General features: G+C 43.7%; 2 protein-coding genes across 3 annotated transcripts in view; one reads left to right on the forward strand and one right to left on the reverse strand.

Moving 5' to 3' along the window:
* Positions 1-12,961, forward strand: part of akap12b (A kinase (PRKA) anchor protein 12b) — a 34,082-nt gene extending 21,121 nt beyond the window's left edge. Inside the window, exons 1-3 of one of the 2 annotated variants that reach the window (XM_029496710.1) lie at positions 1,665-1,876; positions 5,572-9,774; positions 10,781-12,961. In XM_029496710.1, the coding sequence (XP_029352570.1) occupies positions 1,852-1,876; positions 5,572-9,770 (4,224 nt within the window). In that variant the 5' untranslated portion in view covers positions 1,665-1,851 and the 3' untranslated portion in view covers positions 9,771-9,774; positions 10,781-12,961. Of the gene's footprint in view, positions 1-1,664; positions 1,877-5,571; positions 9,775-10,780 lie in introns of those variants that run through there. The other variant, XM_029496709.1, reaches the window with a different exon arrangement.
* Positions 12,962-16,328: 3,367 nt separating this feature from the next.
* On the reverse strand, positions 16,329-21,043 carry zbtb2b (zinc finger and BTB domain containing 2b). The gene is made up of 3 exons (XM_029497108.1): positions 20,905-21,043; positions 18,287-18,467; positions 16,329-17,942 (listed from the first exon to the last, which is right to left on the reverse strand). Exons 2-3 carry the CDS (start codon positions 18,457-18,459, stop codon positions 16,526-16,528), a joined length of 1,590 nt encoding a protein of 529 aa, XP_029352968.1. The 5' UTR covers positions 18,460-18,467; positions 20,905-21,043; the 3' UTR covers positions 16,329-16,525.
* Between the last annotated feature and the right edge of the window lie 275 nt (positions 21,044-21,318).

A 21,318-nucleotide genomic window follows, 5' to 3' on the forward strand; every position in this document is an offset into this window, starting at 1 on the left:
TTTTATTTTACAATAATTAGCGATTGCTTTCAGTAATGTTTACCTGCAGTTTTTTTTTCCCCTCTTTTTTTAGGATTTAAAGGGCAAATCGATTTAACGCTGTCACTGTCATTTTGAGAAAAAGGAATAAGAGAAAAGTGCACAGTTTGAGTGATACTGAAGGACTAAGGCATAAAAGTGAGCCATTACAGATATCAGACCAAGTTATTATACAGACACGTATAGAAAGCGGTTACTGTTTTCTCAAAGGACTTGAAGATCAAGAAATCTTCTCACTGTAAGATGAACCATGTAGATCTTTCCAAAGTGTTTCCCATTTGGCTCAGTGTAGCCTGAAGCTGTGTGTGTGTGTGTGTGTGTGTGTGCGCGCGCCTAAATTAAAAACCCTCTGCATGTATGGAAGCTCAGGAATGTGACTGATGTGCATGAGTCATATGAAGGAAGTTGTGGATTTATCCAACATTAAATTCCCTTCAGTCTGACTCACTGTCCACTCAGCTTAGTGTACGATCTTATAGCCATTATGTGGCATCGTGACATAAGTGAGAAACCTATCAGATGAGTCACTTCAGTAACAGAAAGCTGCCTGTCAGAATTAAATTCTTCATAAAGGACTGTGATCATGAATGAGTCTTTGATGATGCAGCTGATTTTTAATAATACATTTATGGAATACAATTATATACTTATGCTGTTACTAAGATTAGCGAATAAACAGGTAATGTTTGTGCCATTTATTCTGATGCCGTCTTGTTGTTTTTGGTTGTGTGATGGAAATTTGGAAGGTTTAAAGGCTGAAAATGATGTGTTGCTGCTTTGGTGGATGTATTTTAAAGCATTCAGATATACACTTTGGTGTTCGCAGGGTGCTTCCAGACGGTACTTGATTACTGCTGTTATCACCTATTTGGGAGCCCTGTAGATGGAATTCACACATTCCTCTGGGTCAATGCTGAAGTGTGACTGATCTGATTATGCTGGTATTTACCTGAGGATTTATCTGCATTCCTTCTCACCCCCCCACCACTCTCGCCTAAACAAAGCTGAATTAAACATGTCTGTATTGGAGTAATTGAGAGGGGCCTATTAACATTCAGAGGGGGCAGGCGGCAACTTGATGGCTCCCACATCCATGGTTTGGACGTCGGCCTTTGGAATGAACTGTGTCGAATAATAAAATTCATTTAATTTAAATAAATTAATACAATTATTTAAAGTTAAAATCAAAAAGATATGAGAATGAGAAAAAGGTTTTCCAGGACACGTAGTAATTAAAGACACGGGACCAAAAGTTATCAAGCCCATACAATGTGTATAAATGGCAAAGTGGTGCGTAAATGCCGGTAAAGTGGGGGGGGCATTTGAAAATGTACAATATCAGACAGTAAATGCTTCCTTCACAGATCACATGATGAGCTGCAGTCACCATGCCTGGAAGCTAAGGTCTGTAAGGTCTGAGCGTGGATGAGTAAGGGGGAAGAGGCAGGGGGAGGGGGGCTTGGTGAGGGCGGGAGGGTGGTGCACTCATTCAGAACAGCTGAAGAAAGAAGAGGGAGGTGGGAGGAAAAGGGAGGCAGGGGTGGTCCTAACATGACATGTGTGTCAGTTTGTTGAAATGTGTGTAGAGTCCTCTTTTCTGTTCACACTGCCTGAGAACTGCTGGAAGAGAGAGCAGGGAAAAAGCACAGCTTCTTCTTTAAACCAAGTTTAGGAGAGACGGAGGCACAAAAAGAAAGCTCACAGTGCAGACAAGTGAAGGGAAAGAATAAATATTTAGATTTCTTTAAACATCAAGTTTTTTTTTTTAATAATTTCAACTTTTTTGGAGGAAAGAGTTTTGGAGTTTCACCAATGCTTGGAACAATTACTCTAACAGGTAAGACAGAGGCCTAATTTCTATATAAATGTTTAATGATGTGGGGAAATTATTTATTAAAACATGTATGATGCTTTGTAGCTGTTGCTGAGCTTTTAGAACAAAGTTAAACTTGGACTTTGCAAAACTTTTTGGGGCTTTTGGGACTTTTGTCAGAATATATTCGAAAAACAAAGCAAGTGGTTTCTCTCTGCATGAGTGAGTGCGGCCGAAGGCATTGTTGGCCTGAGGGTGTGGTTAGTTAGCATTGGGGTTTGTAGTTGTCTTGGCATGAACGAGGGATTTCAGGGGGAGATGCTTTTGCTTTGACCAACAGGGAGTCTTGTCACAGAAATAATAAATCTCTTTTTAGTTTGATGAAGTCCCAGTGAGGTTGAAACAATTTAATCTTTGTCTCTGAGCTGGAGTTTCATCCATCATATTTGTACCACCAGTGACTTTGTGGGATGTGTAAGTCTTACTATTTTCATCCCCCAAACATCCAATTTTTATAGCTGCTTGTAGTAAAAACATCCTCACATTGCTGTAACCGCTGTGCCTGACCAACTGCTGGAAACATCCCATACAGCCGCCGAACATTTTGATGGGAAGAAAATTTCACAGCGACGACTGCCAGATAGAAATATAAGAAGCTACATTTCCAGAAATATGTTCGAAGCCTGCTTTTAGCTCATGTCTCCCTATAAGTCAGCTCAAGCCAGCATGCCATCATGTGAACTGTTTCATTAGGTTAGAGTGGGTTCCTAACTCCCAGTGGGGTTGTTCAGCTTAGCCTCAGAGGATAGTGAGGGAGGGGAGAGGGGTGTATGGGATTCATTACATGCCAAGATGGACACTTCCTCAGGCTTTCTAACTGGGAGTGATGGTTGAAACGGAGCAGGGCTTGAATGTTTTGCTTCACTGTGACCTCAGGTACATGACCTGAATGCCAGAACATTGGTATTGATCGATAACACAGCACAGCATGTAGTTTGAACAGACTTTGACTTGATGTTAATTAGGGATCAGAGAGGTAGTTGGTGGTGGGGTGGGTGTTATAATTATTATCACTATTGATTTGTTGGATTCCCCGGAGCCAGAGACACCCTGACCACACCTTTGATACAGACAGGGGGATGCTAGACTGGGGTCTTGTTGGGGGAGGGTGCTGGTGTGTTTTCTTGGCTTTTGTTTAAACTGTCCCGGCACTAGATTACAGAAGGATTTGCATATATTTTGCCAAGTTTGGAAATTTGTGTCAAGGAAGAATAGCTGCAACCGAGCTCTCACTTGTGTCCCCCACCCCCCCGGACTCCCATTAAGACATGAATCTGTTGTAGTGGTGAAGCAGCCACAACAGAGACGTTATCTGATCCCACTGGAGGCTGGGGAAGATTTACAACAATCGTTTTTCTGGCCGCGGCAATGATATTTGATACGAGAGCATCACCTTACCACATGCTCACACATAAACAAGGCCTGTCTCCAGCAGGGAGAAGCATTTCAGCTATGAATGTGTGCAACTGAGATGTGTAACACCCTCTAAAGTGAGTTAAGGCACTGGCCTGAGGGCAGCCAGCCCCCACCCCTCATCTCCTTCAAGGCTGTCCTTAGGTCTCCTAAATGTCCCTAACACACACCCCCTGCAGTCTCACCCCTTACACACACACATTCTTTCTGGTACAGTCGTTACATCCCCCCACCCAACCTTCCTCACATTTACTCATTCACCCCCACAACATATCAGTCTGCGGATGTTAACAGTTGTATGCCTGTTAAAAAAAAAAAGCTGGGCTGGAGAACAGAGATCAAAAAGAGAGGAGAGCTGCCAGTAGTCTGTTAAATCAACATGGTTCCTGTTTTATTATCCATGGCGAGGCCATGGGTATGTAGATACCCAGTCTGACCCCCTCCTTCACACACACATTAACACAGCCATCTTCACACAGCTCTTCACTGTGTCAGAACTTTATTAAGAGCAGAGGAACTGGTGTAATTATACGCACCAACACACCTTTCTAACCGCACAGTCCAGGTGAAATTTGTGCCAATTAAAAGCTGAGACACCACAGTAGATAAAGATTTGGGCTTGCTCTTCTGACCCGTGTTCATGTGGTGTCTGTGGTCTTTCTAGGCCTGAGCAGGGTGGAAATAACACACATATGAGGCGGTACCCATCTGCCATGTGACATCTCATAAATTGCCAAAGCTCTGTCTTTTTTCGTGCTTGGTAAAGTAAGCAGACTTCAAATTGCACTGTGTCTTGATAATAAGAAAGTTAACCACGCCCCTTCTTTTATTTTCAGAGGCCAGTGAGGGTAAGAAGGCTATTGTGTTTACATGAGTGTGCCTTGGGAAGGGGGTGGGTCCCCATCCATCCTGCTGTGGTGGAATTTGGGTCAAGGGGATTGGGACTCATTTTAAGGAGGGGTAGTAGAGCTATGTATTGTTTGGTTTGAATCCTATACGGGTGCAGACAAGCAACAGCTTAACCGAAAAACAAATAAACATTCTTGAATTACCCTGGCATTTAAATTCAGATTATCTTTAGAGCACCCAAAAATAATTTTGTAGAGTGAGCAGTATAGCTCGCATTCCTCTCAAATCCCATCTATGCATAAAATATGGGCGTGCCCCCAACCAACAACATTAGTGTATGAAAGCACTTCTTTATTTCGCCACCCAAATTTAGTCTACAGGAAAGGCTTTACCTAATTACAGGTGAGCTGTTAAATGTACGTTTTCTATTTTAAAGCAAAACCATCCAAGGAATGTGGTGCAATGGAATGAAGTGTCATGTCTATAATTTAGAAAAATGGACAGACGTGGGTGTACTATTTTACATTTTTGTGTGTGAGACAAAACTCTTACACAGACGCAACAAGAAATAATATTAATAGGATTAAGTGGAATCAAAGGCCTTATTTTTGAACTTGAATTAAAACTATTTTACAGCTTAAGTTGTGCAAAGCATAGAGGACAGCTCACAGTGTAGTTCCCACAGTGTTTATAGTTTCTGGCAGTTTGTATGCATCTTTGTCTTTCCTTGTGTGTGTAATCAGGTAAGTTGATATCTAAGCATTAAAAGTCCTGGGAATTTGTTTTGAGAGCCTGGTGGTATCAGATGTGAAGTTTTCCAGACTACTGTAAGATGAGCAGAAAGCAAAGCGGAAAACAAAAGGAAAGGAAAGCCTCAGACTTTGGCAGTTCATCACTCCCTACGCTTTCCTCTGTCAAAACACAGATAATGGACTTATTGTGTATCTCATCCTTATATATCCGCTTATCCATCTCTTATTTGTATAACTGCTCACAACAATTTGGCTGAAAACATTAGAAGTGAGTCACAGAAGGGCACCTTTGCAAACTAACTACTTTAGATCTGAACACACGTTTTAGGACAATGATCTACAAATTTTCAGTCGCATTACTCTCAACGTGCAACACTGACTCACTCCCTCCCTGCAGGGATTTGTATAAATGCCAAAGCTTTTATTTCTTTGGCTAACCCATACTTTCACAGCTCAGGTGAAGTGGGACCAGATTTCAATGTGATTGGAATTAGTTACATCGTTACATTAATTTCTTGAATTGAATTTTACATTTTGTACTTTTACAATTCTTAAAAAGAATATTATGGGAACTAAGTAGTAAACCCAAAGTGAGAAATTAGACCAATATCATACCAACAACTCTTTCTCTTCTTTTCATCCCAGTTGGCCAACCTGATGGTGTGTCTGTGGCTCAGAAGGAGGACGCTCCTGAGACTATGGGCACCGTCCAGGATGAAGCAGCCCCTGAAGTGAACGGCGAGGTGGAGAAAGAGTCTCCTGATGCCAATGACATCTCCGCTATTGAGGAGAAGGCAGCAGAAGAGAAACCCAATGATGCCAGTGAAGTGGGCTTCAAGAAGATCTTCCGTTTTGTGGGCTTCAAGTTCACTCTGAAGAAGGACAAGAGTGAGGAGAAAGACCCTGTGAAGCTGCTGACAGTCAAAGATAAAGATGGAGAAGAGGTCAGTGGGACTGAGGAACCCGCAAAGGAGGAAGATGCTGCTGAGGAGAAGAGCTCAGCTGAAGAAAAGGAGGCTGAAGTAGAGGCGCCCACAGTTGAGGCAGAAGTCACTCACGATACAGACAAAACTGAAACAACTGATGCACCAACTAAAGACACCACTGAAGCTACTGATGAAGCTGTGAAGGAGGAAGGAGCTGAGAAGGAAGAAGCGTCTCCACCAGCCCAGGAGACCACAGTGTCCCCCTTCAGAAAGCTCTTCAGCGGAGGACTCTTCTCCAACCTGCGAAAGAAAGCCAGCATCAAGAAGCCAAAAGAGGAGGAGGACAAGGAGGCGGCTGTTGAAGAGGAGACAGCTAAGGCTGAGGAAAGTGGTGCTGCAGGGGATGAAAAGGAAGAGAAAGCTGAAGCAGAGCAAGATGTCAAGAATGACACACCAGCAACTCCTGAGGAAGCGAAATCAGAACCCAAAGAGGAGGCACCTGCTACTGAAGAAGCAAAATCAGAGGAAACTCCAGAGCCAGAGGACTCGGTTGAAGCCCCTGCTCCTATACCAGCCCCCACCGACGAGACCAAACAAGAGGAGGAAAAAGCAGAAGGTGGTGCAGAAGAGGAGAAGGTTCCAGCAGAGGTGGCAGCTGAAGCTGAGCTGCTCTCACAACAAGAGAAGGCCAAGCCCCAGGGAAGCCCCCTGAAGAAACTCTTCACTGGAGCTGGTTTAAAGAAGCTGTCAACTAAGAAACAGAAGACCAAGAAAGAGACTGAAAGCAAACTGACTGAATCTGGGGAGCAGGCTGCTGAACTTCAGTCTTCCACTGAGTCCACAGAGGCCCCTAAAGCTGACAGCGGGCCCTCATCTCCAGAGGAATCAGGAGAGCATGTTATTGCTGTGGATGTTTCCCAAAATGGGTCCGGCCAAGAAACTGAAAGTGAAGTTACCTCTGATGGAGAGAAGAAAAAAGAGGGAATCATTGCGTGGTCCTCCTTCAAGAAACTAGTAACACCCAAGAAGCTGGTGAAAAGGTCGTCTGAGAGTGAAGACGAGGCTACAGCTGAGAAACCAGCCAAGCCTTCTGAGAATGCTGCATTAACAGATAAAAGTGTCGAGGAGGCTGCTGAGGAGGAAAAGCCAACAGAAGAAGAACCAAAGACTGAAAACACAGAGAAACTGCTCAGCAGCACTGAAGAGCCCAAAAGGAAAATGGACACCTCTGTCTCCTGGGAGGCCCTGATGTGTATGGGTGGACCCAAAAAGAGGACCAGGAAGACTTCTGACTCTGATGACGAGGAAACCAAAATTGAAGAAACTGTCGCAGCATCAGATGGAGAAACAGACGGAAAAACTGAGCCTGCCACTGGCACATCCCAAAATGTGGAGAGTGAAGGAGAAGTAGTTTCCTCTCCTGAACCTTTAAGCACCACCCCTGAAAGGGAATCCACCTGGGACACACTGAAACGCATGGTTATGTCAAAGAATAAGGCCAAAGTTGAAGAAAAGCCAGAAGAGAGCGCAGACCAAGTCCAGTCAGATGGTGAAACACCAAAAGATGAGTCATCTTTCTCTTTGAGGAAGTTCTTCCCTGGGCGCAGGAAGAAGAAGGCTGAAAAACAGGCCTCCACTGAAGCGGGCTCAGGTGAGGAGGACTCGGACACCCCAGCTGTGGTTCCCATGTCAGAGTACGATGAGCAAGTGGAGGCTGAACAGGAAGCACCGGCAGAACCAGCCGTAGTCCAGGCTAAAGTGTCCTCTGAAGATAGAGCCCCATCTTGGATTCCAGCTACTGTTGAGGATGTTGTTGACAAACATGATCAGCTGAGCGACATCCCAGAGGAGGCAGATGCTGTTGCCACGCCGAAGTCTGTGGACACTGACATTACAGAGGATGACAGTGAGGGCCAGACTATATTACCCTCTAAAGCTCCAGGCTCCCCGGGGCAAATGCTGTTAACAGCTGAAAATGTGCCTGTCTCTCCGGCTCCAGTTGCTGAAACCACACCTCTTCTCCAAGCACCCAAGTCAGGGATTGCCCAGGAGGTTGTGCAGGCTATCGAGGCTCAAATCAGTGAAGTTCCAATCCAGACATTTGTAACCGCCGAAGATGTACCAGTAGAAGTATCTTCTGAAACAAGTGAGCATGAACCGCCAACTGAGACGGCAGAGTCTAAAGAAAACATCATTCTGGAGCCACACACTCCTGACGAGGCCACGGCTATCTGCACTGGCCTGGTCACCACGGAGATTGCCGAAGTAGCCCTGGAGAAGTCGGAGAAGCCTGTTGTTGAGTCTGCAGCTGTGGTCTGTGATGCTCTGAACAGAGAGGTGGCAACAGAAGAGAAGCCACCAAGTACAGATGAAGCCACCGTTGGAGAAGACCTGCTGCACATTGCCTCGGTGCAAGACGTAAAAGCGATTGACCTAGAGCCTGCTGCTGAGAAGCTGGATGAAGCAGTAGCTTTACAAGCCTGCAGTGAGGGTTTGGAGCCTGAGGTAGAGAAGGTCGGAGTCGTCAGCACTGTCCTGGAGGAGGCTGAGTCCATCCGGGCCTTGCCTCTCAGCGAGAACTCCCTGAAAACTGTAGTCAATCCTGTTACACCCACATTTGAAACTTCTGTCTGCAGCCAGAGCGTTGAAGTCACTGAGCCAACCATAGAGACCAAGGAGGAGCAAGTGGAAACAGAGCAACTTGCTGCCACTGAAGAAAACGCATCTTTAAAAGAGGTCATTCAGGTTACTGGTGAAGCGATATCTTCCACCATTTGTGAAACAGCTACGACGACCATCACAGAGGAGACCGAACCAGCCATCCCTGTCGCCATGCCAAACGAGGTGGTTCCTGTTATCGCAGAAACAGTGGTCATTGTTGCCCCCCTCAGTCAGGAGTCTGATCAAGTGTCAGAAGAGCCAGACCAGATCCAGGGAGCCAAGGAGGTGGGCGATGTTGTAGAAATCATCGAGGCCACTGCTGTTGAAACTGTGTTGATCTGTTCCGATACTCAGCAGGCCAGCGATAAGGTGGAAGAGATCAAAGACGTGCATGAGGCCAGTGAGATTGAGGCTCAGAGCAAGGTCATCGCCCAGGCTGTCATTCAGGATGCCGTGGATAAAGTTTCCGAAGACAAGCCAGAACCCGAAAAGCCTGCCAACCCAACAGCCAGCACCCCGACACCAGTCCAGGCAATCACAACAACAGAGAAAGAGATTGAGATCACAGCCGACGCCCCCGTTATCACTGAGACCCCTGTTCCCATCATATGTGAGAAACCAGCACCAAAGCCACCCCAGACTCTTCATGTTGCCATGGAGGTTACCAACATCATCCCCATAGAGATAACAGAGAGCATTGCTGCCTGTGAAGAGGAAGAGAAGAAACCCAAGGAAGAGTTAAAGCAAGCCGTGGAGGTAAAAGTAAGTGAAGAAAGTGTTGTAGTGGAAGAAGTCATAGAGATAAAGTCAGTGAGTCAGACTGAGGTCAAGACAGAACAGAGCAAAGAACAAGAGAGTGCTCAGGAACCAGATGCAGAAGTTGAGGCTGAAGAAGAGAAACCACAATCAGAAGAGACCAAGCCAGAGGCCCAACCAGAGGAAGTCAAACAGAAAGTGCCTGAGATCCACACACCAGTCCAGGTGGTCCTACAGACTGCTGAGGTGGTTGAGGAGTCAGTGGAAGAAGAGACTGCAGCAGAGTTTGACAGCGACGCCAAGAGCCCTGCAAGTGCAAGCCAAGTGTCAGAAGAAGCTGCTGTGACAGCCTCAGCCGAGATCTCTGGTCCCAGCCAGGCGGAGACAGAGAAGGCGTCGTCAGCAAAATGCGCAGAGGTGATGGCACAGGTCATCGAAGTGATTGAGGAAGCGGTGAAGGAGATCGAGCCGGTGTCCACAGAGATCACAGCAGCTTCCTGAGCAGGTGGGACTGACCCTAACATCTACACTTTCAGTGTTCATGACAGATGTTTAAAAGCTGTAAAAAAAAAACAGATGAGATGACCAATTAGTGTTTCTTAGTTCTTCAGCAGTCCAATATTACATTAGCATCACTATTTTTAGAAAAAAGTAAGGTATTTGCTGCATTTCTTTGTAGGCCTATCATACAATCTTCTCATAGTGGCTCATTCGAAATATCAACGGGTCCTATTTTTATTATGGAGAAGGGGAGGGGATATGCCCGCTGACCAGATGAAAAAGCTTTTGTTCAGGCTGTGAGTAACCAGGGGACCTTTGATATCAAAGCAGGAATGCCGCCATTGACCCCTTCTTTGTCGGCCGGGGTCTTAAAGGGAAGCGGTGTGTGAGGGGCAGATGAACTCGTGCTGAAAGACTGATTACGATTCCTCTACTCCCTCCTCCTGTTTTCCTTCCATCACAGGCTCAGTATGGAGTCAAGAAACCATGTTGGAGGACACATTTGTTAGGTTCAGTTACAAAGCTTCAAAGAGCTCAAGTTGGGGTGTTCTTTCATTTGCTCTGATTGAATTTATTTTCAATATGTGCGCTGGGACAGAGCGATTTATAACGTGCCACAATGTTTTCAGACAGCGTCTGACATCTGATATGAGCAGTGAAGAGAAGGAAGAGGCTGGGCGTAGTCCACTTTCAGATTTATTAAATCAGCCGTGCAGTTCTGCAGAGGAATAGAGAGAGAAGCTGAGTGAGTTACAGCTGCTCGCTAGCAGCAGTGACACAATAAGTGCCCTGAAGCATCTAAAACAAACCTGAAGTGGCATAAGAATACAAATACAAAGGGATGTTTTAAAATCAAACTTTAAAATCCAAACCTGAAAGGGTTGAATTTAAATGATTAGTGAGTCATAGTTTATATAAATTCGAGACATCGTCTGTAATGTGTGCATGTGATGGGTAGCTGTGTTCACCTCCAGAGAAAAATGGTCTGTTCTTGCTCCTCTGCTCTACAGCTGAAGATACAAGACTAATTCCTGGGAGACGCACTGTCTGGACCAGGAGAGAGCGAGAGAGAGAGCGAGAGAGAGAGAGAGAGATGACGGGGGCTGCTCTGGTAACACGCTGAGAATGAGGCCTGTTCAGAGAGACGGAGTGACGGAGCGACAGCTCTGCCACTCTCTCCACTTCCCCTCCCACCTGTGCTCCAACCCCATCCTCAGCCACTCACTCACTCTCTCACGCACACTCATGCATGTCATGTGCCTCAGAAGTGTCCCATCTGGCTTCAAATTGGTGTGATGTATATTCAATATCTCAGTGACTTTCAATTGCCCTTGCTGTATAAGGTGAGCATCTGCAAACTTGGTCGAGCGCGTAACTCTGTGTGTGTGTGTGTGTGTGTGTGTGTGTGTGTGTGTGTGTGTGTGTGTGTTTGTGTATAGAGGAAGAATGTGATGGAGTCAGAAGGTGAAGAGATGGAGGATTATTATCTTGTATATTGTATTTATATCTTGAGTATTCTTTCATTCACCCTAAGTCTTTATTTTTCCATTTTTTGTTCCATTTTATTGTTGTATGGAAATTGTTCCCTATCTTTAAAATTCCCACGTTAAGCTGTGAAACATTAGGTATTCTTTCAAGCAACATGACAGTGAGTTGAAGTGTGAGAGGAAGAAGCATCGTTTTAGCAGAATTTACAAAAACAAATGTGGAGCCGTTGCGTAAAAGCACCTCGTGTGTCACAGCTTTAAATGTCATATTTCAAGCACCTGTAGCATTTCTAACCAAACCATGGTACAAGTGTGACTCCACCGACAGTAAGCCATCATCTGGACTGGAGGGCGTGGAGTGTGACGCTATCTACCAGAACTACGCCATGTGTTTGACTTTTGTCATAATGTGTTCAACACTGCACCCCAGAGAAATTCTTCGTAAGCTTCATTCAGATGAGAAACAGTCACTGCCTGATTTACTGTGAAAAAGACACTGTTACACTTTGTTTCTTGTAATAATACAATAAAATATTCATTATAACACCATTATTTGATCATGTGGCAGAGATATTTGGTAACAGTAACTTGTGATTTTTGACACTAAAGGAGTATTACTGGATAGACACGTATACACGGAAACACTCTAACAGCATGTCACGTTCAGCGTTCAGCCATTACTGTGTGACGTATGTATCATCCGTGTGTGGTAGATGTATTGAGGATGAACACCTTTTTATGATGCTTTATTTATATTCCCTGATGAAATGCTGTATTCAACACCCTCTGCTGCTTACAAAAAGGTAGCACCCCCTTTAGTCTTCTGTCACTGGTGCCATTTAGACGTGCTAACGTTCAGTGATTGGCCCTGGGAGAGAATAGAATCGCTGGGTTGGACGGACTACGTGGTACCAGAAATAACATCAAAAACTAATTTTGCTCTTAATTTAAAAGCCAAATCAAGTGAGATAAATCAGGGAGTTTCCATTGCTGACAGGATAAGCTGTATTGTATAAACTGTATTCAGCTAGTTTCACAAAGCATTCGCTCAGTGACTCTGATTTATTCAACAAATCTAAGTCATGATGTCAGGGTTTATTTTTGAACATTATCAACAGCAAAGAGGGAGATCATTTAGGCTGAAGGAGTATTTGAATCCTTCCTCGGCTCCTGTTATACCACCAAAACAAACATGGATGTGTTTTTCCTACCAAATTTGACGAAGTCACGCCGTGTCAATCAATGGCACTATTTTAAGATCATAATGGTGAGTGCTCCCGTTAACTATTATTTTAATTTGGCGGCTGGCATTTCACCAAGCTTTATGACCAAATGAGAGAACGATCAGGAAGTACAGACCCCCGTTTGGTCATCACCTCCCTTTACTTCACATCCGCAGCACTTGCTTGATGTAAAATAACTGAGTTAAGACTTTGTTGCATAATGAAAAGCATTTAGTTGGGCTACTTGCCCACCATTAGTTCTCCCTGCTTTTTGTAACACACTTAACTGTGAAACTGTTAACATTTGTACAGATTGTGTACCTACTGTCTGTACTTAAAAACATATTGTTGTAATAATAACTAATAACCTGCAGCCATTTAGCATTATCCTCATGTAGCATGATCTTAATTGTCTTTTATATTTTCCAAGCTGTTAATAGTAAGGATAAAGAAACTTGTCTATATTTCATTCAATAAAGTAAAAAATTAATAAATTGGTGTGTGCTTTGTATTCATTTCTGGATTTTTTGCAGTACATCATTTTTTTAACCTCTCAGGCAAAGACAACCCACCACTTATGTTGTCATGAATCTTGCACTGAAAGCTGGTGCATGCACAGATATGCTGATAAATGTAAATCATAATTGTAATACGTGTTTAAGTAGCAGTTGTTGACTCACACTGTCAGAAAGCTCCTATCTGCTTATAGCTCCAATATCATGTTACCAGTCCGACATAAAGAATTTCTCCTGACGCTTTGATGCTGAGGTAAAGACAGAAAAAAAAATATCCATAATTATAAAAAACACGTTTTATTATTCATTCTTCAGTGAAAAAAAAACAAGGAATAAACCCAAAAACTTATGTTTGTACAGAAAATTACTCACATTCCTGAGAACACAGACTGATCACAGTAGATGTCCGATGGGCATTGGAGATTGGGGTCATTGTGTGTGTGCTCAAGTATCCCAGATTGGGGCCCGCTCTTTTTGATTATTGTGATGAACAGTAGACAGAAAAGAGTATTTGAAGAGGCGTCTCCTCTCTCTGAGATACTGAGATGTTTAAACACACACACACACACACACGTACACAACCATTCAGTTACTATTACTTAAACCAAGGGAGGACTCAAACTTATAAAGCGCACAACTGTTTGTATCACTCTGAGAAATGAATGTCAGTAGTACAGCATTTCAATTTCCATGACAAGACAAACAAGTATCCTTCCCTGTTACTTGATACAATTTTATGATTTTATGTGAACTAAAATGTTATATATGTTTATATTTATGGCTCATAAAACTGGTAACCACACTAGTTAAGACGTCACTGGTCAAAGATTGGTCTGAGATTTCCCCTTCACTTCAGACCTGAGCAGACAGTAAAGAAAAACAGCTCCATCTAGCCAAACACTGGGCTCACTGCATTAGAGCAGCATCTGCTATCTGATTCTAATTATTCAAAGATTGAAAGTACAAAAAAAAAAAAAAAAATCCCACTTCATAAGTAATGTCAGAAGGACTTCATTCTCAGTTTCACCAAATTGCACGAGCGGATGAAAACTCAACCTGGGTGAAAATGGCCCAACAGAGAAAGACAATGTACTTTAAACATACTAGGGATGGGCATTTTTTTCCCACAACAACAAAACAAAAACTATTGCGAGATGGAAACATGTAGACAGATCAAACAAGAGTACATTTAAAATGTTTCCTTTAAAATACACATTAACAAGCTCTGCTAAGTTAGGTTCCAAATTATTTAATTAAAATTTGGGATTTGTTAAACTAGTCTTTAGGATGTTCACTTCAGTTTTTCTGGCTTCTTAAACTGGAAATTAGAAAAGATCCTGAAGAATTTGTAGCGTTTGCAAAAAAAAAAAAAGCAAATCTGCTGTATTTGGTATTTTCTATGAAAGAAGCGATGATCATAGTGAGACAGTTTCCCCCGAACTGTGAATCATAAAAATGTACATCTAATGAACAAGAAAAACAGCCTAATACCTATGTCAAGTTTTCCTTGCAGCTTTTAATTAGTTAAATTACAGGGTTGTAACAGAGAAATCATAGAAGATGCTCACTGCGATCGCAGCTGAATACATACCTGACAGGGTTTGACTGATAAATTATATAACTGCTTCACCACTTTGCTTGCTTCACATTTATTGGAAATTTACGTAAATATTATTCACAATTTGCAGTCCATCAGTAGTACACAGAAAGCATTCTTGCTATCCCAAAGAATTGATGTTGCTGTTAAGTTATAATAAATAGCACCTTCTCTGTTATACTTCCATAAAGTGTCCAGATAGTCTGGCTTTAGTTTCGTGCAGACATCTTCGTCTTAAAGGCAACTCTCCCCGTGTCCACTTGCCTCAGTGAAACAGTCAAACTCTAAACCTCTACATCATACACATTCCATCATATTTCCACCCACATATTCTTTTGTATTTTTTTGTCTTCTTAAATAAATGATTCCTTTCTCATCGACTAATATTTCCTAATTTGAACAAAGTTAGTGAACAAATATAAATGTCTGAGGGTCTACAATACTTTTAATCTACATTACAGAGAAAACGTTTCCCTTTGCATCAAATGAGTAAGGTTAGCAATTAGTATAAATTTGGCAATGGCAAAGGGGGTATAAAATCGTGGATAACCTTTTTAATTATAACGTATATAAAGCAAATACAATGGTAATCAAGCGGAGGTTTCACTCAACATCTTGAAGAAACTGAAAATAAATTCAACATGCCCATCCCTAATACAAAAACTTTTGTTAAACCAAATGTACTTCTATTTAGAAAGCTATTTGTCTACTTATATACACCTTTGCAATATAATGTTTTCTTTGTAAATATAGCACTGTATATAAAATTAGAAAAGCATGTCAAACTAAATTTAAGGGCTTTTAGGAGTAGATTCAAGCAACTTATGACATAGACGAGATGAACGATATCATACAGGACTGCCTGCGATCATGTGATGTGTCTGGATGGAACATATTGCTTCTTCAGTCAGTATTTGAAGAGTTAACACCATGAAAATGAAAAATAAAAAGCAATGAAGTTCCACAACTGTAAACTCAATCATTGCTTGTGACGTGACGTGACCAATGTCTGGTCTATTCTAAATTTTAATATTGATGAGCAATTGTGCTTTAATATCCTGCATCAGACAGTAACCATAACAACACTTTGCTCAACAAAACACAGAATCAACAACTAAAAGGTTGCAGGGAAGGGAGCACTTAACAGGGTTAGGGTCACTGTATTACATGACACTTAAAGATTCTGCTGAGCCAAAACATAAATGGAGGACAAATTCACTTTCCTACATGTCAGACAAGAGCAAACAGAGCACAAACTGCTTTTGGTCTGCATTATTTTGGACAGAATTATAATGTGCCCAAATGTGCAGAATCAGGCCTTCTGTTAGGAATATGCAGTGTGTTAGTATTTTCTATTTCTTCTTCCTCCTCCTGAGACCTAGCAGACTGAACTCATCTCACAACATGCTTTGCCCTTCAGAACCGTCCCTGCTTCCTCTTCCTTTTATACCGAGAGTCTGCCTTTGTGGCCTCACCACAACAGTGACTCGTGCGAACACAATGTGGTACATTCTCACATGAGATAAGGTCTCATACCTCTCACAAGGTTAATACGAATGTACATCAAAAATAAAGGGTTAGGATAAATGAGATGAAACGAGATAAAAGTCACTTAATCTCCCTCACTGGTATTCATCTTATTCTTGAGCCAAATGTTAATTTTATTTGCATTTCTTGTGGTGTTGGTTGGAACTCCTGAGAGCTATAGGCAAATTTTCTTTAAATATTCTGTCCAAAAAAAAAAAAAACAAAACAAACAAACAAACAAAAAAACCCCAAACAAACAAGAAAAAAAACAAACAGAAAAACAAAAAAAGATTTTTGAAGTAGATGGGGAACGTCCAACATACATACCCTGACTAACTTTAGCTTAGGCATTAACCATAATTTAGAAAATGAACACGTTAAAAAGGACAGAAACACAGTTTTGGCATCACTCTACGAGGATCTCCTCAGTCTTTAGGGGTTCTAGTGGGGTGCCAGAGTTGGACAAATCAGAGCCTTCGTCTTTGGAAAACTCTTCACGCTGGAGGAGCATCCCTGCCCCTGTATTTCCCTGCAGTCCCACTAATGCCCCCTGGGTGAAGCACAGGTGTTTGATCACCTCATTGGGGCTGGAGAAGGTGGTTGCACAAATGTTACACTTGTAAGGTTTGGAAGAGCCCAGGAACATGGCCTCCATCTGACTGCTGTCATCACCTGCAGTGCACAGCTCCATGCTCTGTCGATCCACCATGGTGTAGGTGTCAGCTCCCTGGTTCAAGCACACGTGGCGTGCTGCCTGGTTGGCCCGGCAGAAGCTCTTTCCACAGGCACTGCATTTGAAGGGCTTTCCTGTGTGGATGTACATGTGTTCGCGCCAGTGGCTCTTCTGAATGAATTTGCGCCCACAGGTGGAGCACTCGTACTTCCGCCGCTTCACTTCCCGGTCTAAGTCGGCGCTCTCCAGGTTGTCAATGTCAGCAATGTCTGATGGAGGAGGTGTGTCGGCCTGAGGATTTAATCCCCCCAGTCCCCAGCTCGACGTGGACACTTCTGCTCGGGGAGAGTCCGAGTTAGTGCCTGAAACAGGCGTTTGCTCACTGTCACTGATGATTTCAACTGCCGTAGTGGCAACTGAGGTACTTGACCCTTGCTTGCTTCCTTTAAGGACCCCCTCTACCTCTAGCACACTCTGCTCTGCTGTCATGACAGGTGAGAGTGCGTTGCTGGGCTCAGTGGGGGTCTGCTGAAGGCCCTGAGTGTGCTGCAGGAGGTGCTCTCTCAATAGGCATCTCTGGTTGAACCGGCTTCTGCACAGATGACAGGAGTAATGCTTCCTAAAGGAAGAACTCCTCTTCATGATACTGGGCTTTACATGGAGGATGGCACCGGCCGAGGACCCACCTGCACTTAGCAAGTCAGCTGCCCCCTCCTCAGGTGTAGGCTTAGCACCACTTGTTGAGGCTTCCATGTCTGGGGGTGAGGAAGCCATCTTGGACGGTAAGGAGTTAGCATAAGAAGTCGTGGCGGCTGGAGAAGGTGGATACTTCCCCTCTGAAGCCAGTTGCTCCGCATCAAACGGTGAGGAGAGCTGCCTCGGGGTGGGCAGTCGGGCTGACAGTGCCACCTGTTGGTCAGAGATCTGAATGCCGTAGAGGGAGGTGGAGAGGTTGATACTGTGCTCAGGGTGAGTATACACTGACTGGCTGGCCTCCTGCAAAAGTGGATAGGCATGCAGGAATCTGACCCCCTGCTCCAGCCGCGCAGGGTCTATTAGCTGGGGTGCAAGCTTGCCTGTGTACATCAGGTTGAGAAGGTAGCTGAAGATATCTGGCTGTATGTCAGCAGCCTTCAGGCGCACACAGTCACTGTAAAACAAACACACAACAGATCAAAACTTGCACACGTTTGGGAGAGGGAGCTCAGCGAGAGAACACCGACACTTGTTATGCTGTTACAGATGACAGCTTGATCTGATTCACTGATTTATTTGAACATCATCAAAACAACATTACTTTTGGATGAGCAGACCAAAAAGATTGCTGTGTAGCTGTGGTGCTCAAAGTAAAGAAGCCCTTCTGTGTTTGACAACATGAAAGTCAGTGTCCTTTATACATGTTGACATCAGAAATACATTTTCTGATGGGACCACATCAGAGAGTTTTTTTGACCTGATACCAAGACAGAGTCTATCGAACCAATCCTTCCGTACCTGTCCTGGTGAATGAAGAGCATGCGGAAGTAGTTGGAGAAGGCAGCAAGGACGGCTTTGTGGGCTTTGAAGAACACATCTCCTATAGCCACAGTGCAGTCACACAGGAAGCCAAACTCCCTCTGAGCGTTAAGCTGCTGCAGCAGGATAAGACCATGGTTGGCCAACTCCATTCTTCAACCTGCACAAAGATGAACAGAAACAGAAACACACACACACACACACGGCAATGAGTTTCCTGTCTGGAAGGAGACCAGAGTTTATTGTGACCACAGTCAGGCTGACAGGGGTGATCCAACGACCTTGTAAAGGCTACATAACAGTGAAGAATTATTCTGGGACTAAACACACTATTTGCCTAGCACAAACAGCACAGAAAATAATTGATGCTCTGAATCTGAGAAAACTCAATATATCTTAGTTGTTTTTTTTTGGATTATGTTGCTGAATATTTGTAAATGTTTTGCAATGTTAGTTTTAAGTTATTTGTCAACTTTAAGAACAGCACACTGAAGGGATGACAACCACAGACAGCTGCCTGCTTCCTGCACAGATTGCCTTGATAGATTTGAAACTACCTTAGTTCCATATTACCTTACCTCTTTAAATGTCAGTGATATGGGAAAGAAATCTATGTGATGTGCACCTTTGATGTGTCATCTGTCCATCCTGCTTTAATCATAACCTCATTTGACTTCAGTGTCAACATCACATTTTGGTGGCTAAAGAGCCACCAAACGTTAGCAAGAGACTTTGACAGCACTGAGTAAATTAAGCGGAGTTTATCAGCTTTGCAGTTCTTGATTTTGTTCTGATGGAGCCCAGAGTGTCCAAATTCTCTGGTGCCCCACAGTTTCTGGTGACCAATGACATTGGTGCTGTTGACCTCAAGGTTGCTGGAGGAGTATGAGGGCTTCAGGCAATCACGTGATCAGGGCTGTGGGTGTCGGTACACATTCCTAAGGCAGAACTGGTTCTAGCCCCTTCGAGTGGAGCAGGGAATTAGGGAAAAGGCTGGGGGGAATCCTCTTTCTCTCTCACTTTCTCCACCCCACATGGGTAAAAAAAAAAACAAAAACGCATAATATAAGATGCTGGATACTTAATCTAATGAGTCAGAATTTTGTGGTGCTGTGTACCTCCGCTGTATATAAAAACACTGAAAAGCCCTCTGCACATATGCACTTCATCAAGAGAGGTCAGAGTGCAAAGATACTGGCACTGACACACTCCAGGAAAAGGCCAAGTTTCCGCAACTTGTGCGAGGAGGGTACAGCGGAAATTATATATATTGCCAACCATGTTCTCGATCCTCAGATAATGTACTGTAATTATTCAAAATTCATTCAAACAGATTTGCCTGCCACAGTTGTAACATCTGCTACGATAATTACAAAATGTCTGTTAAAATTCATCTGCAAAACATCCCACCTTCACAAAACTATGATGCTTATTTTGTTCCAGCTGTTTTGTCATATTTAAAGGTATTTTATTATCTTTTCCAACCCATGTATGTCAATGAGGAAGAACAAACTAAGAACTCATCATTCATTTTAACCTATCTGTAAATTTGAAACAAATTGGTATTTCAGTTTGGAGAAGGAAAGTGGACTTGTACAGTGGCTGAATAAAAAACAGAATTGTTTTGTTTCCTGTCTTTTTCCTTTTCATTTTTTTAACCTGGAATTGCTTCACTTTTTAATGAGATAAAAAGATGACGCATTTGTAAATCTGATGTCTTGTACACGTGTGAAACACACTAATAAGGCAGCTTATTACCTGCAGACATGTAGCAGATCTCTTTACATCATACTAACGTGAAGCGGGAGAACAAATTCGTAGTTAGTACAGCACATTTGTTTTTGTCAGTGTTTCCGGAAGACGCGTGTTTTGTACATCCGCGGGATCTGGAGATCCGGTATGGGAAAGGCATGTCAGAGAGAGAGAGGGGGAATAAATAAATAAATAAATAAACTCAACTACTCGGCCAAAATCGAGCACCTTGAATTGACGCGAAGCGGTAAGTTAAGTCGTTTGCAACAATAAAGCACCGCCCCTGATGTAACGTAGACACGTGGACCAGCTACTTCCGTAGTACGGTTGTCTGTTATTCGCCGTTAAAACCGCGTGTGACTGAGGCACGCGGGGAAAGGAAACACACTGCGGAAATCAAACTGCCCAACAAGAATACGACCGGGCAGAATTTACATATACAACTGTGGGGGACAAACACACAAACAAACAAACAAACAAAAAAAAAAATCCACACACACACACACACAAAACGAGCGCGCCCCCACCGACCTCTGCCTCGGGTCCCTCAGTTGCTACAGCTAGCGCGAGGAAGCGGACGCGCGCGCACGCGCGCCCGGGCACCCGCTCAGGCGCGCCCACACAACACACACGAGAAGGAGGTGAAGGAAGCGAGCGACGCAAGGGGGATGGGGCCGGGCACGAACGCGTCTCGTTTAACTTCCCCGTGACGATTCCACTTGGTGGAAAAACAAGAAAACAAACAAGCAAACAAAAAATAATTAAAGAAACCAGCCCGCAAGTAGCCGAAATCAGCCGACAGCGCCGGCAGGCAGCGGCCGGGACCGAGCTCCGGACAGACGTACCTGCGCTCCGCTTGTTCCGGAGGAGTTGTTTGTTCGTTACCGGGGACTGCTCCGTCCTCTCTGGGCGCACACGGCACACAGCACTGCTCTCTGCAAACGCTGCATTCGTTGGCGGCGGAGAGGGTCGTCCGTCGGTGTTTTCCGGTTAGGGGTTTTACGTTACAATCACATGACTGTGGGTAAAAAAAAAAACCAGCCCAAAAAAAAAGAGAGAAAAAAAAAAAGCCGTTGTTAAAAAAAAAAAAAAAAATCCGTTGAGCAAATGGGCGGTTGAGTTAACGTTTATTTCCCGCACTGTGTAACCGCCGTTAGGTTAACCCCCGCCGGACAGTTTTTGTGACAGCAGCCGGTGAGGACGAACAGACTCCGGCTGCGGTGGCTGATCATTGTCCCTCTGCTGTTTACGACACGACA

The sequence above is a fragment of the Echeneis naucrates genome, chromosome 24 (assembly GCF_900963305.1).
Source record: "Echeneis naucrates chromosome 24, fEcheNa1.1, whole genome shotgun sequence".
NCBI lineage: Eukaryota > Metazoa > Chordata > Actinopteri > Carangiformes > Echeneidae > Echeneis > Echeneis naucrates.